Below are 20507 nucleotides of genomic sequence, written 5' to 3'. Positions count from 1 at the left end.
GCCCATTGGGCAAAATAGGAAGTCCACTGCTCTATTATGTTTAAGACCCAGTGTATCATAGATTTTCACCAGTAATAAGAACTTGAAACCTGAATTCTGGGATGATATATCTGATCAGCCTCTATAAGTACTTCCAGTAGGAAAGGAGATTCTGAATCTGAATGTAGCAGGGCCAACCCTTGACTCTAAGAAATGTTGTAAATGCAAAAATTGCCATTCAGCTTTAACAGGTAATTAAAACTGGCATGCATAATGAAAATGACAAAATTTGCCATCAGCACCCACTAATTGTCCCAAAACAACCTACCCATCCAAGTCAGCTATAAGAACATGTTCTTATCAATTTTTAAAGTCTGGATTTCCTTACAGAGTAAATTGGTTTGAAATGTAATTATGGCATGCTATAGATCATACACCTCTTAAAAAGTTTAACCATGGGAGGATTCTTATTCATTTAGTGTGCCAAGAAGCTAATGCTCTACATTTAGAGAGAGGTTCCTGACATGATAACTCCAAAAATGTCCAAGGTGGAAAATATACATAAAAGACCAAAACTTGGTACTGATCAAAAAGTAGAATCAATGATACAAGATCCTGAAAGCCAATCCTACTTTTTTTAAACTGGAAGTTACTTCCTATTCAAGGATATTTATTACAGGGTGGAACCACTTGCTCCATTTATGAAAAAGAGTGTTATGTTTATATTTATATAAAATATTAATATAGAAACATAGAAACAAAGTGAGTCAGAAGGGGTCTCCTGGGCCATCGAGTCTGACCTCTGGCTCTAGCCAGCTCCGCTCACGACATGCCCACCATGCGCATACAATATGTTATATAACATAACATACAATATGTTGTGTAATATTTGGCAGGAAGAAGTAAAGGAATCCCACTTATATGCAATTCAGAGTATAATACTCATCTTAAGTGCATTGGCCTCAGCACACAAGTCCAACTTTGAAACTGTCCATCCCCTGAAATCTCACTCCTCTTTGAACACAAGTAAGAGCAACTTAATCAGAACTTTCTGAACAAATCCCATGTGTACCAAAAGAGATTGGTCAAGAGAACTTGACCTGCAAAGCTCAGAGAAACAAGGTTCATTTTGCATGCCAGGAAGTACTTCCTGACAGTTAGGATCCTTAGGGTATGGAATGGGCTTCCACAGGAGGTGGTTGAAGCCATCGGGGAAGGTGTTCAAGGATAGGCTGGAAATGCACATGGTGGGCATGGTATGAGCGGAGCTGGCTGGAGTCGGGGGCACACTAGATGGCCCAAGGGGCCATTCCTGACTCGCTCTGTTTCTATGTTTCCAACTTCCTGGTATATTATCAAAGTGCACACTTTCCAGATAAGTGTGCACTTTCAAGATAAATGTGCACACTTTTAAGATACCCTTAAATGGCTTTCTTCCATCAATTAAATTTTAAATAAACATATGAAGTTGTGTTTAACATGAACATAACACAAAGGATGCCGTGGAAAATGATTACTTTTCAGAATATCTTTCCCACCAGAATTCTATTGTAGGAATTAAGAACATTTTGGGATTAATTCATTTTTGGAATTGAATTCAGAAAAGTACTGCTGGTTTTTCTCACTTTGAGAAAAGGCCATAGATTTTGTTGAACAACTAAGTACACCTTTTTTCCTTGAACTGGGGACCTACACTATGTCACCAGTCAAAAGACTCAGCAGGAAGAACCAAGCCCAGATTACCAAAGGATTGCAGTAGAAATGCTACATTTTTTCCTTCACAAATCAAGACTAAGAGCAGAGAGCTGCTTCTCCTGCTCTGATATATACTAAATTCTTATTCTGTTTTCTTTGTGAAGTCAGCACAAATGGCTTACCATGGGTTGGGCATATGGTAGGCCTGACATTTTTCCAAACCTTAGTTTTACAATGCTTTTGTGGACAACATAATTGGGAATATAAGAATGCCTCCGTTTTAAAGCAATTTTCCCTACATGAACCTGTCTGCTAAGCAACTCAGTGCCCGATTCCCACAAAATCTCACGTGCTGCAAAGAACTCTGCAAAACATTCTAGAGCCTACATTCAGTTACAAGGCACTAACTAGGCCTGAAGGCCTCACACTTGCCCATGTAATTTCGGCGCCAGGTGAAGACCTTTTTATTCAAATGTTATTTTAATTGTTAATATTATTTATTCATTTTATTCTTTGGCCAGGGCAACTTAATTTATATTGTTAATTTATATTATTCTATTAAAGTTTATTTATGGTTGTGAGCCGCCCCGAGGCTTCGGCGAATGGGGCGGCATAGAAGTCTCCTAAATAAACAAATAAATAAAAATTAAGAATAAACTATTAATTCAGAGTCAAAATATCCAATATCCTCCCCACGACTGCACATTTTAGGCAGCAGCTGGTGAGCTGCATTTCAAAGGAACTTAGTGGCCATTACAGATCTCACTAAGAAACCCAAGATTTCAGGGGACACTGTTTGAAAACCACTAAACCATTTTTCTATTGCCAATCTGGGGATTTGTGTCTTTTCTCATTAGATGTTTGCTACAAATAAATAAAATAATAATTCAGTCAATTTATTTAATGAATATGTTTCAGAATTAAAATATTAGGGCATATCCTGAATTCTTTATAACAAAACGTTAAGGCACCTTGATAACATTTTATTACTTCTCTCTCGAGGTTTCTTACAGAGTTGACATACACATATGGCAGAAGAAGCAAATAAACTTGTTGTAAAAACAATGATTTACAAACAGACTCACATTAATAATGGAAATACACAAGGCATTTTTATACAAAAGCTTCCAACCAAGTTCAAATGAAATATTTCTTCCCAAACAAGAATAACTTTTTGCATTCATTTCATTGACTCGTTTGTTTCATTACATTCATTTCAACCATAATAATTCTTAAAAGTCATTTCTTGTGAAATCAACAGAACTAATAGCTTTGTACAGAGCTACAGACACCTGCATACAAATGCAAGAATATTACTTCCTTTGAGAATGGGGAACATTAATTTAAACCACTGTTTTCAGAAACAAAATATATGGATATAGCAATCCAGAAAATATCTGGCTCCATATTCATACTGTCAAAGAAAAGCCTACTGTTAAATGCAGGTATTTTATAGTAGGTAACTGCATTCATCAAAGGATGAATAAAAGGATCAATTATAAACAGAATTCTTGGTGCAAATGATCATTCTGGACTATTTTCTTAATACACAAAAGAATACTGCAGAAAAGGGAAGAATCCACATTCAGCATCCCCAAAGTGCAGAATGCGAAACTTATGGAAAACCTGAACCCAAACTGAGCAAATTCCTTTACTCCTCCTCTAACTCTTGTAATAGGTGAACAGGATTACTGATCATGTTTGAAAGGAAGCTTTTTATGTAGTACTGACTATTACTACTGTGTGAAAGATGGGAACAAATGTCATTACTATGACAAAAAAATCTATTAAATTCACTGGCAAATGTTTTGGCAAATATTCTATGTTAATGCTTTAAAATTCATTATGAATGTTTAATGCAATGTTGTCAATGTTATAATATTTGATCACATTATTTTATAATAATATAATCCCAAACTGTTATTGTTTTGCTAGATTTACACAGTTTACATTTTGCTACTTAAATTTTTATTTACTTATAGATAGGATATAACTTAATTTATATAATTCTGATTCATAGAAACTGGATACATTCTGATTTAATCCTTGCTTATTAGGCATATTTTTTAGGAAGTGCTTTCTAACACATGTACTCCTGTGTGATTTTATAGGTTAGTGGATGCTGTGTCCAATGGTTAATGAATGCACAGGATTCAGTAAATATGTTCTCTTGAGATCTTTTTGTTTTCTAATATTTTTCTAAAAGATTCAGTTCTCTTTCTGTGGATTCTGCCTTCTTGCAGAAGGCTGGACCAGTCTTGCTCTTCTCCTTGGTGATCCTGTTGACCCAAAACAAGATGTATGGATGTTAGAACCATAATTACTATATGTATTGTTTCAAAATTAAACCATCTTGTGGCTATCAGGGCAGTGTACAGATGTATGAAAAGTTATCATACAAATGCAATAGCAATAACACCACATCATCAGAAATAAATGTTTCCCTATGGGAAAGCAGTCCACCCTAGCCCCGCGTTCCAAAATATTAAGCTACTATGCAGCTTAAGGAGAAGTCTCTTAATATCTAGGCCTAAAGGAGAATCAGTGGGTGATGGAAGGACTAAGCCAGTCCTGTCCTGAAGATTACAACACAAGCATGGGATGCTCATTTGCACTGCTTTAGTACTCCGTCCATAGTACATCATTGTTTCATTCACTGATAGTATATATTGATCATGGTAGAACTGAAGTTCATAATTTGTGGAAGGAACTTTCCCCATATTTCTGTCATGAATGAACTTGTCTCTAAAGCAAGGGTGGAAAACATGTGCCTCCCCACTCCCTTTTATGGTGCCCAGGCACCATCGCTGCCACTGCCACCATCACCAAATCCTTAATGGCATGTCCTCTCCATGTCCTCCTCAGGATCCTCTCCCTTTCCACTGTTGCTAGCCGTGAGGAAAGAGTGATCTGCATCAGGATCACCAAGGAAGGGCGGGAGAAGAGGCTTTGTACTCACATCCTCACAGACCCTCCTTGCAGATCACAGGGATGTGTGTTTTGATGTGGAAATAGATCAACACAGAGACAGATGTGCACACATGGACATAGCCAATTTAAGCAATTGCCCAACCCTTAATAATCTTTGTCTGACTGCTTGTGCGAGTGACAGTTGAAGTGACATGTGTACAGACACTCCAAGCCAGGTTGTGCATCCCTGTTCTCAACACTTATTCACACAACCAACTTCTATAAGTTAGATTGTGCACAAAAAAACCCCTCAGCTGGTATTGAACTGGAACATATTTACCATTGCAATTAAGAATTAAATTTATTTTACAGGTAAAACTGGTAAGTACCTTGTACCCTTCTGGATGATTGCACTTTCTTTACAGGTGTTTCTAAAAAAGAAAAAGTTTTGCAGTCATACATAATTTATCATAAACATTTGAAATAGAAACATACCTTCACACTTACATTTTGACATGTTTTAAAGCTGAATTACTTTAGTTATACTACATTTTAGATCCTTAGATATGTGTGTATCTTATATGCATTTTGCCATTTCTAATTAATTTGCTGTGCTGTTTGTGTACGATATTTAGTGACAAGAAGTACAATCCACAAAATCCTATTCCCTCCTTATACAACACTAGCGTGTCAAGCAGAAGCACTCTGCAGCCTAGTCTTGTTCTTGACATGCCAGGATTCTTCTCCATCCCAAGGACAGGTATTCCATCACGTGGCCCCCTATCTGCATTCAAAAGCAGTACCACAGATTTGGTAAAGTGTTCGGATACAGACAAGAATATGAAGGACTTCTTTAAACATGTTCATACATTTAGGCATGCCAACTGCTGTCGGGCACATGGCACTAGTTGACCGGTTTGTTGGACCCAGGGCATACTGCTAAAAACAATTAATATAAGGGTACGACCCAGTCAACATGAAGCAGTTTTAAATTACATTGATTTCAACAGATGCTATTTAAGCATGGTTTAGAAAAATAAAATATATTCAGTGAAATGACACTGCACTATGCACTGTATATAAGCATATAGGTATGTACACTGTAGGTATATGTTTATTTCTTCTTTCCAGCAAGTCTTGGGAGGGCTCTAGATAGAACCTGACACCATTCGACCATCTGGTAGAGTCTAATGCAAAGAGATTTACCAACCGGCAGGAGTGGAATACCCCATGCCTCCCTTCCTTTGGAAGCCTCTCCACTCTTTTAAAATGTGACTCAAGAGAATCAGAAGACTTTGCCAAATGGGGAAAGCTGTAATGTTTGTGGGGAGGGGCTATTGCCAAAAATCATTGGGAGGGACCTTCCTTATGTAGAGCCCTTCATCTCATGAAAGATCCCTTCCTCTGTGGAACCATTGTCATGGATCCAACTGGATATCAACAGCCACCTCCCACTTTCTATCTTAACAACTACAGACTCTATAGTTGGATCATCTTGTATGACAAACATTCTAGAGAATTAGAAATCTTCTGTAGTATTTTGTGACCTTTTTGATGGCTTAATAAAGCCATTACTGTGATATTGATTTTTGTATTTTCAACAATTCTTTTGGCTAACACAGTTATGCTTGTTGTGACTCCTAGCTGAGCTGAGCTGAGCTGAGCTGAGCTGAGCTGAGCTGAGCTGAGCTGAGCAGATCAGATCAGAGGAAGCTGGCCCAGCTGTTCTAGGGATGCTTGGATACAAACAACCAAGCTCATAGAAAGCAAGCAATCAGGATGAATGAACAGGGAAAGCTAACGGGAGTTTGGTGGTGAGGTTCAATGGAGGAAGTCCCTAACATTTTTCTTTGTTCTCCTTAGTCCCCCCTCCCCATTTTGTTTTCTTCCTTGTAACACACTCTCATTTACTGGTAGAACTGTGTTGCTAACCATTAGGAAGGGAATACGGGAGAAAGCACTGGTTGTTACAGCAAGCCCAGAAAGCTAGAATAAAAAAGCTAGCAGAAAGAATGGCCCAAGAAAACTCCTCAGTGGTGGTGACCTGCAATGTCTCTACAATTTTTCTTTTCTTGCCTGAGGGCAACATGGCCAACATGTGCAACAAGTGCAAGCTTAGCAACTCAAATAGTTTTCTCTTCAATCCTTCCAGTTCTTGGTAGTGGAATAGATAGGGAAAGAAAAATACTCCAAGTGAATGCCTGACCACAAATGTGGTACCAACATGAGAGATTTGGATTCTGGGACCACGGGCTACACTTTCTGGAAGATAGATCACTGCTTGCACCTTACAAGGACTGGAAAGGATGTGCTTGGCCATAGCATGAAGAAGGTTATCAGGAAGGCTTTAAACTGAATCCTACAGGGCATGGAGGTCATAACTTGCAGGCAATAGGAGATGAATGCCTAAATAATATAAAAGACAAAAGAGCTCTAGTGATGCCCTGAATTAGTCTTCTCAGTAATACAGGAAAGAAGGCGAACCATAAAGAGCATGAGAAACAAATGTAGTAAGCTTGAACTCTTAATGCAGGAAGACAAATGCAAATACAACTTGATAGGTATTACTGAAATTGGTGAGATGACTACCATGAGTGGAATATAGAAGTTGAAGGGTATTACTTTTTCGTAAAGAGCGGAAAAATAGGAAAGGAGGTGGAGCTGCCTTATATCTTAACCATAAGTCAAGTGACCACAGCATACTTGAGAGTTCTTTTCCCAAAAGCAGATCTATGACCACCCTGGCAGAAACGAAGCACAAATTGAAGGGTCCACATGGAAGCTTGAGATTCACAAACAAGTGGCCAATGAACACCTAATTTTTTTTGAATGAGTTCGTATCGCCAGCACCTAATGAAACAAACTGGCACAAAAACTCTCAGAACCACTACCCATTATCTGTAATAAGTCATGGGTGACATGCCAGATGAATGGAAGAGGGCTAATGTTGACCCCACAGAAAGAGCAAAAAAAAAGAGGTTCTTCCCAGGCCATCTAGTTTCACCCCAGGCTCCAGCCAGCTCCACTCATGTAATTTTCAAAATGTGGTTGTCCAATCTTTCCTTAAATACCTTCACTGATGCCCCCCTCCCACAGAAGCCCATTCCATACCCTAGGAATGTGTCACTGTTGCTAGGCAGTTCTCCTCCAGGTAAGGACGCAGCTGATAGAACAGCTGAAGCTGAAGGAAAGTGCTCCTCACCACCGCAATCACTTGGGTTTCCAGGGACAGCTCCAGGTCGAGGAGCACTCCTAAGCTGTGGACCCTGTCCTTTAGAGGGAGTGCAACCCCATCCAGGGCAGGGCCCAAGTCACTTATCCGGAAACCAAAAAAAAACACCTACCAACACTGCCTCACCTGGATTAGTTGAAATGGAGAGGTAGAACTGGATGTCATCAGCATACTGATGACTCTGCAGCCCAAACCTCCTGATGACCTCTCCCAATGGTTTCATGTAGATGTTGAATAGCAAGGGGGACAAAATGGAGCTCTGTGATACTCCATGGCAAAGTTGCCATGGCACAGAGCCAAAGCCTATCCAGGAGGATACCATGGTCGATGGTATCAAAAGCCACTGAGAGGTCCAGGGGAACGAACAGGAATGCACTCCCCCTGTCCCTCTCCCTGCACAGGTCATTGTACAGGGAGACCAAGGCAGATACAGTACTGTAACCATGTGTGAAACCAGATTGAAATGGGTCCAGATAATCAGTTTCATACAAGAGTGCCTGGAGTTGTCCCGCCACCACCCGCTCCAACACCTTGCCCAGAAACGGTATGTTGGCCATCGGTCTGTAATTAGTGACAATCTCTGGATCCAGGGATGCCTTCTTTAGGACAGGCCTGATAACCACCTCCTTTAAAGAAGGGGGCACCCGGACCTCCCTCTTGGATGCAGGACCCAATCCTGTATTTGGCTTTGGTTAGTAGCCATGAAGGGCAAGGGTCAAGTAAGTAGGTGGTGGGACGTACTTGTCCAAGCACCTTCTCCACATCATCAGACCTCCTTAACTAAAATTCATCCAATAATGCTGAACCAGATGGAGTTTTGGACACCTCCCCTAAAGGAAAGGTATCAACTGTGGAGTCCAGCTCGTGATGAATCTGAATGATTTTCTCCTTAAAGTGGTGGGCAAAGTCGTCGCTGCGGGCTGTCAATGGTGACATAGGATCTTTCTTAGGGCCTGGATGCATTAGCCCATGTACCACAGTGGATGGCACTGTGAGGAGGCAATGGAAGTGGAGAAGAATTTCTTCTTCGCCACCCTCACTGCCACAGCCTAGGTTCGATAATGAGCACATAAACATGTTCAGTCAGATTCATCCCATGATTTCCTCCACCTGTGCTCTAGTCATCTGCCAACCCACTTCATTGCCCGTAATTCAGATGTATACCATGGAGATGAGTGGGCTCTGCCTGGCCGGAGAGGACGCTTAGGAGTGATCATGTCAATAGCTCTGGCCATTTCCCCATTCAACCAGAGCATCAACAGGAGCGCCAGCTTTATCAACCGGAAAAATCCTTTAGAGCCCTCAGGAATCCATCTGGATCCATCCGGCTCCAAGGGCAAACCATCATAATGGGGGCTGCACCCTTACAGAGGGAAAGGCCAGCTCCAGGCTCAAACCTCACGAGGAAGTGATCTGACCATGACAAGGGAGTCAGACACAAATTCCTCAATTCCAGATCACCCTCTTCCTGCCCCGTTGAGAAAACCAGGTCCAGAGTGTGACCTCGTTTATGGGTTGGGCCAATGACATGTTGAGACAGCCCCATGGCCATCATGTAAGCCATGAAGTCCTGAGCTGCCCCAGTCAGAACAGTCTCAGCATGGAGATTGAAGTCCTCCAGGACCAACATTCTGGGGGTCCTCAACACCAGGTCCAATACGATCTCCATCAGCTCAGGCAGGGAGTCTGATGAGCAGAAGAGTGCATGGTACACCAGCAGAATCCCTAATCTGTCTCGATAGTCCACCGCCAGGTATAAACACTCTAGGTCTGGTCTCGAGGGGACAGGAAGCCCTGCAAGGAGAATTACAGCTCGATGAACTAGAGCAATCCCCCCTCCCCTCAGGACATGGCTGGTGCTGGATTAGATACCCAGGTGGACACAGCTGAGAGAGGGCTACATCCCCACCCTCTCCTGCCCAGGTCTCTGTAATGCAAGCCAGGTCAGCCCCCTCATCCACAATTAGGTCATGGATGAGGGATGTTTTATTGTGGACTGACCTGGCATTTAGCAGCAGCGCCATCAGACCCGAGGGGTGGTTGATAAAGCTACCCGGAACCTTCCAGTTGGGGGAATAACCAGAAGAGGGGACAGATACCAACCATCTGCCCCTCCTTCTTCTATGATGACGTGTTAATCCCCCAACACCATATCTTCCCTTGCCCAACACCACCCCAATGGTGGTGCCCACGCGCTCCCCAGGAAACCCCATAAAACAACAATAAAACTCAGTTGTGGAATAAATAAAATACAATTAAAATACAATTGAAACCCTCCAACCTACCCCACAACAAAGACACTGAGTTCCTGGCCCACCCCAGCCAGCCCCAGATGGCAACACCCTTAGGCTGTCACCCATCGGCTGCCGGCCCAAAGGCTCTACTGAAATCCAGGTAAACCACATCAACTGCATTTCCTCCATCTAGCCACCTCAAAACCTTTTCATAGAATTCCACAAGGTTTGTCTGGCAGGACCTATTTTTGTGGAAGCCACGTCGTGTGACTGCCAACCCCCCCTACCCCCATTCAAGGATTTCTAGAGCTTTTCCATCATCTTTCCCAGAATGGACCTTAGGTTAACTGGCAAATAATTCCTCTTGTCTCCTCTGCTACCCTTTTTGAAGATTGAAACCACTGACACTATCCTCCAATCCTCCAGTACTTCTCCTGATTTTCACAAGGCCTAAAAAATGAAGGCAAACAGATGCAAGAGTACCTCTGCCAATTCCCAAAGTACCCTTAACATCCAGGGCCCTGAGGAGCAGATAATAAAGCAGTCGGTCTGTAAACACCTTGAAGTCAATGGAGTGATTACTAGAAGCCAGCATGGATTTATCAAGCACAAATCTTGCAAGACTAAAATGATCTCATTTTTTGATCAGGTAAGCTCACTTGTGGACTGTGGGAATGCTGTGGGCATAATATATCTTAATTTCAGCAAAACTTTTGACAAAGCTCCTCATGACATTTTGATCACAAGACTAGGTAAAAGTGAGTTAGATGGAACAATTATCTGGTGGATCCATAGATGGCTATAGAATTGGACTCAGACAGTGCTTCCCAATGGCACCTTCTCAGAATAGTACTGAAGAAATGTTCTTCAACATTTGGATTTATTCATTTGGATGAAGAGGTGCAAGGAATGCTAATCATATTCTCAGATGACACAGAAGTAGATGGGATAACTAATACCCTAGAAGACAGAAACTAAATAATAAGTGATCTTGCTTGCTTTGGATTCCTGGGATGAAAGGGTTAGGATTGGACAAATACCAAGTTTTACAGTTGGAAAAAGAGAACCAAATGCTTGGTTACAAACTGGGAGATATTAGGTTGAACAGGCAAGAAAGATGTCTGTAGATCAGAAGTTGAATATGAGTCAACAATGTGATGTGGTTGCAAAAAACCAAAAAACCCCAAATGCTAAACTGGGCTGCATTTATAGAAGTTGAGCTTCCACATCATGTGAGGTACTGGCTCCTCTCTATTTAGCATGAGTCAGGCTGCAACACTTACACTTTACAGTGTAGGACAGCTAATCCTTTAGAAACTGAAAAAGAAATTGGCCTTCTAGGTGCTGCTGGCACTCACTCATTTCTAATGCACAATTATGAATCAGCTGACTACTGAATGTATATTTTGCACAGCTGGCCTATGGAATATTAAGAAAAAGGGTGCTCTTTGGTATTTCTTCCTCCGTAGCAGGGGAGGACAAATTAGGCCATCCAGATATTTTGTCCTACAACTCCCATTATTTTTCATCATTAGCCATAACAGCTAGGGCTGATGGGATTTTTTCACCCACGTTCTAGTTAGGTCTTGCTTTCATGCATGTACATATATCAAATATAAAGGCATTTTCCTCTTGTCCTGTCAGCATGTGCTCCCCTGCTTTTAACACCTGTTCTTACAATTTTACTAAAGTAAGAGGATATGTGTCCACTCTCAGTCCCTCCCTCTGTGTGTTCTTTATGCACTTCTTAAGCAGGTGAGACTCTTCTGATACATTTTGCCTGAATAGGATTTCACAATCTGGACCAATGAAGAGCAATTTGGCAGTGATCTACTTCACTGGCTTCCAATTGTCACTTAGTCTGTCAAAACAGGTGATGTGGATTCACATCATCTAATACAAGAATAAAATATGTAGCTTGGGCTTAGAAGTCCAAGCTAGAAACAACTATGTCAAAATACTTTTCTTCACTCTTCATACATTTCAGATAGGTCTAATCTATACAAATGGATAAATAAAGATTAATTTCATATACATTGCATTTTAAAGAATACATTTCAGTTTCCCATGGTAATTTATTGCAGAAGAAAAAATTATTGACTTGAAGATCTACCATTCCTGGCAATACAGTGCACTCCACTTATATGATGCAGTGGTTTACTATGTTCAGATGCTATTGAGCAACAAAGCTGGCAACCATATGGTGATAAAGTCCTCATGTATGTCTGGGACTGGGTGCAAAGTAGCACAGATGGATACAGCAGCATAAGAGAAAAGGCAATTACTGCAGATTGGCTCTATTAAATTTGTCATGAGTTGAAAGCCCTTCACACCCTCCCTTTCTCAAACACATGGGATTCTTGCAGTGCCAGAATGACTGCTTTTTAGTACTAAACATTTTTTGAGGATGCTGTGTGGATGAATCATTCCTCAGTTCCAAATAGTCACTCCTCATTTGTACCCAGCTTTTGTGCCATGTAACAGTTTCCTAAGACATTGCCATGCCACATTTGGTGATGGCAGCTGCTGCTGCCACAGCTGCATTGAATACTGTCTTCATGGAAAGCCAATGTGGTAAGCCAATGTTCCCAGGTCATGAGGATATGGGGTTTACTGGGACAGCTATTAAACTGGATATAATTGAGCAATAATTAATGTTATGAATTATTGCTGAAATTTTATAATTTTATTAATTATATATGTTTATTTTTACCTTAATGATTGCCTTAATCTGTTTAATATGTTGCATCTCCTCTCCTCTCCTCTCATTTCATTTTAATTTATTTTCCTTATTTATTTTTATTATCTGCTTACTTATTTTTGTTAAATATTATTGATTTTATTGCTACTATTGGTTGCATTGTAACTGCAGATTTTATTGTATTACTGTACTGATTGTTTTGTAAGTTACCCAGAAAGTCTTATGGCTAATGGGGTGGCATATAAATCAAATGAATAAATTAAAAAATTGGGCCCTGATGCTTCCTGATTTATGAGCTGAAATAAGTTTCCATCAACCTGTTCATATAAAGATAAGTGCACTGTATTCTTCAAGACTATTATAATTGTTAAGGTTCAATACATATAACCTCCAGTCATTTCAAAAGAAAGATGCTAGACATGCCTTAGTAAACTTATGAGCAATTAATTTCATTTTAGTAATGCACAAGATTTCACCATACTTTATATTTGTTAGAGTTCAGAATAAAGTTTAATGAAGCAATAAATCTCCAGTGCTCATCTGAAACCATTTGAAGACTGAATACACACACACAATAATTTTGCACTAATATGGCTCCCGAGTACTCAAAAGTATATATTTCATGCATAATTGTATTAGTTCAGTAGATTTGTTTAACTTAAATTAAATCAGACTTTAAAAAGTTGAGAGGTCAGTTCACAGAGCTCAGTGTGATGAGGTTAGTTATCTTGCTCCCACTAACCTCCCTGGAGGAGTCTTTTGATTTCTTCATCTTCAAGTAAATGATCAGCACCTTCAATGCGTTTGGTCACCTTGGCAACCTCTGATAGGACACATGTTTATGGCATGGAAATGATTCATATTGGATACTGAGAAAATGCAGTTCAAGCTCTTTTAAGAAACACACTGTATAATTACACAAGCCATCTATTACAGTTATAAGCATCAGACTAAACTTCTGGTTGTTCTCATTAAAAGAAAGCAATGGCTGTAGCATGTTGCTAGTATGTAATAATATTCAGTTTCACTTAAGAATTAATGAGGTATATTTTGAATCTGATACAAAACATAAGCAAAGGTAAATGCAGCAAATCATGAATTAACATTCCATGAAGCTTAATAGTAGAATATATGAGTGTCAATATTAAATAATTATACTTTTCTAATATCTGAAGATACATATTTTCCTGAATTTAGGTGCCTTCTCAACATTCATCAGTATGTCTTGTGGATTGAGACATTCACAATATTTAATTGGGAGTCAACAACCAAGGTTAACAAAAAAACGCATTGCACACATTCACTGCAACCCCTCCTCCCCATGCATGTAAGCATTGCGATTCTGGGGAATCTGTTTCCAGTTGCATTTTCTGCACATTGCTGTTATGACTAAATGCTCAGATGTAAAGACTGGCAAACTAAACAGTGTACAATATAGATTTCTGTAGCATGGTTGCTATTAAAATAGTCATTATGGAGCCACAGATATAATGAATCTATCAAGAAAGAATACTAACCTTCGTCCAGCAATTTCTTAAGGGTCTCCTCAGTATCTGCCCTACCACCTGTAGTGATTTGGGTATATTTCAGTTCAGGGCCTGAACAGAAAAAGATTCAGTGAAATGTGTGAAAAATAAAAATCCCTTAAAGTTTAGAATTTCTTTTCTACAATCTTCATTCTTGTGCAGTTAATTCATACAGAAACATCATTTTCTTTATGACTCAAGAGCCATGGAATATGGCTCTACTGGAAGACGTCATATGTCCAGGGGCACTTAAAAGAGAGTGATATGTCTGACAGCTGGTGTGATAGACAAGGAGATCTGAACAAAGAGAGCAGTGAGGTTTATGAAGTGAATTAAAATGTGTCGAAACACAAGTACTCTCATACACTAACAGATGCAGCAGAACAGCACACAAGGGGTGCTAAGATGGCAATGATAAAAGATGTGACTGTACTGTATTTTTCCGTGTATAAGACGATACTTTTTCTTTAAAATATTTACCTAAAAATGGAGGAGCATCTTATGCACAGGGGGCCGAGAGGAGAACCACGGGCACGCTTGGAGGGGCAGACTGGCAGAATCACAGGTGCACGGGGGGGGGGGGAGACTGGCACAATTGCGGGTGTGCACAGAGGGAGGTGGCGAGGCGATGGGCACGTGCGTGGCAGCAACTTGCTCACTTGGAGATCGGTAAGAAAATGGGGGTGTCCTATACATGGGAGCGTCTTATAGACGGAAACATATGGTAATAACATATTTCACATCTTATATAATAAGATAATGAACTTCTTAATCCTATTCTATCTTTTAAGGCATTTCCTCATGAATTCAGGAAAGTTCAGGCTATGAAGAGTGTTTTTATATTGTTGGCAACTAGTCTTAAACATACCAGAATTAGCAGTGGTCTCCATTGGAAAAGGTTAAAAATGTGCTCATTCTTTTCCCCTCCATTTTGGTATAAATTGGAGTTTTTAAAACTGCATCATCATGACATAGTTTACCTTGAATAATTCTTTCTTCTGTTACTTCTCTTTCAGTCACTTCCACAGGATGACCATCAATTATTTTTGTGTATTTTTTAATTATAGGCTCTATAAAACATGTTTGCAAATGTTAGTAATGAACAAGTCCTTAGATTTGTCAGACATCTCCTTAATCAGCCAAAGGATTTAAATTTTATAACATAGTAGAGAGGGTAGGTTTTAGGGTTAGAACCAAGGTTTTCACCGAATGGTTATAAGAAGCATGTAAACAGGCCCATTTTCATTTCCAAGCATGCCAATTGTGTCAAGACCAAATATTGACAACATCATGGTTTTATTTTTTAATTAAAATATATAGACTTAATTTAAAATGTATTGTGTTTTTGATCATAGTTTTTCAGTTTTTGTTCACAACCCAACTGACAACAATATAAAGTTTGTCAAGGCTATGGTGGAGCATGAATGTGTTGTAGTATGAAAACATTAAATGAGCTGGCAAACTGCTGGAGCACATTTCACTGCAGGTCTACAATTTAGGATGCAGCTATGCAAAATATTAAGAAACAGCAAAATTTCAGCATGCAAATGCACTGCATTTTATTTGTTCTATTGGTATTAATAATATGAAGAGACAAATAGCTTAAATATGAAATACTGCAGTGTAATATAGCATTAAAATAATTATAACACATGCTAAAACACAAATCCACAGCTAACATAATTTCTCTAGGCAATTTTGATAATCTCTTCTGCCTTTCAAAAGATCTGAAATTTTAATTTACTCTTCCAAACCCTTCTGGTTAGTAATATAAGCCCATGAGACATATTTACCTCCATGAATCACTTTAGTTACTGTTTCGCCTTCTCTGATCAGCTTAAATTCTGGTTCCCCTTCAGTCACTTTGGTGAGCTTTGTAATGGATGGCACTGGAAAATATTATTTCAAAATTACAAAGCATGTTATAGATATGAAAGTCTATATGAATACTATAAAGTTTTCAAAGTACTTGGGATGAACATACATCTAAAGCGTATATTTTATAAAGGTATGTAAAAATCATCAACTTTGGAGCAAATTTAAGCTTTCTGAGACCAGTATGATAACCTGAAAGTGATGCAAATAATTAGGCTGGGTTGTCAAATTATTCAGTATGAAGAGTAAAAGACATGTGACTGCATTAATATATACAAACAATTGTATAATCAAGCTATATTTATAATTTATATACTAAACCTGTATATAATTATGCAAAGTTTGGTGTTGCTCAGCTGTTCACTCGTGTCTGACTATAAGCGATCCTATGGGTCAACTCTCGGCACACTTTTTGACCCAGTGCCACCTCTTTCAGCTGAACTATGCAAAGTTTTTAAAAACCCCAAATCTTACAAGTCTATGAACTCTGTGTGACTTGGAAAAAGCTGTTCTGCTGTGGAATTTGCAGGCTGGACTGTTAGAAATTTTAACTCATTTTAGTCTGCTGCAGAGTTTGCTGACATCCTTATTGCTAGCAGAACCTTTGAGTGTGGATTCAGAGTGTTGTCATTTCTAATCTGAGTGTGCTGCTTCTTGCTCTCGCTACCACATTTCTGCAGCTATTTTGAATTGAGTGGATGAGCACCTGTCACTTGACTGGATATTCAAATCAAATGGACAGCAGCACTCGGGACTGCATCAGGAACTAGCATAGGTGAAGGTTTCTCTAATCCTAGATCACCCTAACTACAAGAACTCTGTCCTGAGAGGGGACCTTGGAGGTCTTGGCTGGCCCTTGTGAGATTTTTCTGCAGTTTTGATTGAACTTAAGACGCTTAAGAACTATGTTAAGGAGTTTCGGGGACTTCTTTCCTTTGAAAAGGGTTTGATATGTTGGTTCAGCTCATAGCTAGCTATTACTATGAACCAAGAATAGGCAACTTTTCCACCTGTGCCGTAAATAGGTAACTAAAGTAAATAGTTGCTATCTGGACCTCGTAAGCACTTACCTTCAATTTCTTTTCGAATTGTGGTGCCACCAACTACTCTTGTTATTTTTTTAATATCTGTGGTAAACAATGATTAAAACAAATGTGTTGGAAAATTTCAGGTTTTAAAAATACATCTGTGTTCACATGGACTCATAATCCACATATGATTATATGCTTTTAAAAATGCAACAGGTTTAGATAGTTATGGATTAATCTGACCAAATTTCTACGACACTGTAAGTTTGATAATAGTGAATTGCAGAGCAGTCTTTATGTATGCCCGCAAGAAGTAAATTCCAATTCAAAAGTAAATTCCAATGAGTTAAATCTTCTATTGAATTCAATGGCACTTAATCTGTATAACTTATAATTTATTTATGTATTCATGGAAAATGAAAAGTCTCTTCCATGTTTCCACACAGTATTGTGTCAAAATACACTGCATATAGAAATAGAGAGATGGAACCAGATTTAGTCAGACTAAGAACAGAAACACAGAAATCAGTAGGGCTTAAGCAAAGCTAACTGAAGTCCCAATGATTTCAGAAGGGATTAAACCTGTATCCAACCTATGGAATATAACATAGGGGCAGAAAGAACCTTATACCAGTTACTACTCTAAGAATTCAATTTAGAACAAGCCTTACTTTTGTATGAATGACAAGAATATGCCTTTCTTACATTTCCTGGACAAAGTTATCTTACCATCTCACACACTTTGGGACCAAATTTTAAATCAAATGTTTCTGTGATCTTTCAGAGCCTAACCTTATTAAAATCAGTGGCCTATGGAGAGGGGCTGAAATTTGGTTTCTGCAAAAGATTGTGGTTGATTCATCAGTGGTGGGACTGTGAGCAATGTCAAGAAGTCAGTGTGGCTTGGAATGTAAACATTTCTTTCAGTTTCCTTGAAAGTTCTTGCCTATTTGGCCAGAAGGTAGACCTGAAAATATACTTTGAATCATTTTAGATGAAATCTGGCAACAAGCAAGGAAATGAATGGAATTTCACCATTTTAATCTCAGTCTTTTTTCTCTGGCATATTTCCGATATTTTCTGAGGAGAAACCCTTGCATTTGCTTTTAATTTTACTAGCAGTGAAGGAGAACTGTGAAAGTATAAATACTGAATTACCACCCCACCCTGCTGTGAGCCCTCCCTGCTTTGTCCTTCGCCAAATTTATTGAGACTTGCTGGGAAGTCAGAATGAAACCAATTTTACCTTCTTTTCTAAGGATGGGCTCAAAGCTGCTCTCAATTACTTTAGTACTGGGATCCACAACTTTAGTAATAATCCGGGTGGCTGAAAAAGCATAGAAATTGGGAGATAGCAAACACTGATGTAACTTTTTAAAAGCACACCATCCCCCTTTTTAACAGCATTTGGGTGATTTACTGATATTGAATGGGCTTTTGGGAAAACCACAAAAAATGGACTTAAAGTTATGCTCTTGAAAAGCTCAAAATGACTGTACTTTCTATACTAGTGACCACTGCATAACCCTTGTAACAATATTCTCAGTCCCTCCTTGAAGCCTACCAAGCCTGTCCATATGGACTACTAAGGCCCTTCCCCCTACCTTCCCATTCTTCAGAAAACAGGGAAGCCAACTCAAGGAACTGCTTTTTTAGGGCACTTGGAGTATCTTGAAGTGGTAGTTTCCAAAGGCTCCCTTAGCTCTTCAGCTTTCTTGAGAGGAAAGGTGAACGCAGTCTACTTTCTTACCCCAAGGTATTTGGACTTGTAGTAGCTCTAGTGGAGCAGCTCCCACTTCAAGGAGCTACACAGAGAGAGCGGGGATTTTAACCTTCTCCCTCCCCCATGATCTTCTCTCCTTGATCAGCTGATTGGGAAAAAGATATCTGAGTCTTTTTCTGCTGATGTTCAGCTGTCACTTAGTGATCAGCTGTGCAGCATGCTAGGGAGACCATGCAAATTTAAACCATGCAATACCCCTCATCCCCACACTGCTCAGTGGTGACAGCATGAATGGTATGTTCGTCCTGCCACCAGTATGTGGACCCTAACCATTTTCCTCTGAGTAAATGCAGCCCTCAGGAGGGAAAAGCTTTGCTATGCCTGCCCTATAGAAATAGCATCCTACTTGGTGGAAAAAGATGCTCAGTGCCGTTTACATCTAATTACACTGAAATGATTACAATACCCAGTCAGCTATTTGACAATCCTAATTATCCAAGATGACCATTGAGTTCTCCCAACCACCATGTAGTTGCATATAATTATTCAAGTTACTTTTAAAAATGCTTACTGTAAAATGTCAGTGGAATCTCTTTGAATGTGCTACCACGAACATGCTGGAGGGGAAAAGAAGGGTTACATCTAGTGTGTATATGAGAAACTAGAAAATAAAAAAAATGCTGTGTTACAGTTCATCAATGGAAGTAATTCAGTCTCCTGTAGCTTGCCTTGGGATAAACATTGTTTTGATCACACAGTGTGTGTCATGCCAGCAGCCTAACAGGCACAATGCATGATGTTAGAATGACAACATAGCAAGAATATCATCAGAAGTAAGAGTTTGTGTACAGCAGAACCCCATATCCACAGGGATACGTTCCAAGCCTCAAGTGGATATTTGAAACTGTGGATAGTAGCACACACTACACTCTACCTATGATAAAGTTTAATTTATAAATTAGGAACAATAAGACATTAACAACAATAGCTAATAATAAAATAGAACAATTGTAATAATAAAACAAGGTGTTGTTATGTAGTGTTAGGCTGCTATTGATCTTCTGAGAATAAAAAGGACCCACTTTGGGTGATCCTGATTCATCAAGCGATGATGATGTTCATGGTTGGATTTCATTAGCAGATGATGCCGATGGTTGGGGATCCTTGATAGTTGAAGGCTTTTTGTTGAATTCTTTTGGAAGAACATTGTGATTGGAACTAGCTGTTTCTTTTTTCTTTTTTAACTCATCAAAATGTTACTGCTAAGGTTGCAATGCTTTGGTGACATGGATATGTTGGCAACATACAGGTATGTGAGCGGAAGTCACATGGAGATGGGTAGAGACCTGTTCTCCCCTGCAGAGGAAGGCAGGGCGCACTCCAACGGAGCAAAGCTCAGGGAGCCAAGGTTCCATTTGGATGCCAGGAAGCATTTCCTGACAGTTAGGACCCCAAGGGTGTGGAATGGGCTTCCATGGGAGGGGGTTGAGGCCCCATCAGTGCGGGTGTTCAAGGATAGGCTGGATGTGCACATGGTGGGCATGTCGTGAGCGGAGCCGGCTGGTGCCGGAGGTCAGACTAGATGGCCCTTCTGACTCGCTCTG

General features: G+C 39.7%; 1 protein-coding gene across 1 annotated transcript in view; it reads right to left on the bottom strand.

Annotated features, from left to right (window-relative positions):
• Positions 1-2560: 2560 nt before the first annotated feature.
• Positions 2561-20507, bottom strand: part of POSTN (periostin) — a 54382-nt gene continuing 36435 nt past the window's right edge. The window contains exons 16-24 of the mRNA XM_044452472.1: positions 19475-19520; positions 18427-18507; positions 17223-17279; positions 16071-16166; positions 15258-15347; positions 14269-14349; positions 13494-13574; positions 4974-5015; positions 2561-3953 (exon numbers count right to left, since the gene is read on the bottom strand). Of these exons, the coding sequence (XP_044308407.1) occupies positions 3883-3953; positions 4974-5015; positions 13494-13574; positions 14269-14349; positions 15258-15347; positions 16071-16166; positions 17223-17279; positions 18427-18507; positions 19475-19520 (645 nt within the window). The 3' untranslated portion in view covers positions 2561-3882. The remainder of the gene's footprint in view (positions 3954-4973; positions 5016-13493; positions 13575-14268; positions 14350-15257; positions 15348-16070; positions 16167-17222; positions 17280-18426; positions 18508-19474; positions 19521-20507) is intronic.

This window comes from Varanus komodoensis, unplaced genomic scaffold (assembly GCF_004798865.1).
Source record: "Varanus komodoensis strain SLA01 unplaced genomic scaffold, ASM479886v1 scaffold72, whole genome shotgun sequence".
In the NCBI taxonomy this organism is placed as follows: domain Eukaryota; kingdom Metazoa; phylum Chordata; class Lepidosauria; order Squamata; family Varanidae; genus Varanus; species Varanus komodoensis.
Note: the sequence above shows the minus strand (reverse complement) of the source record. Positions and strands in the feature narration are given on the sequence as shown.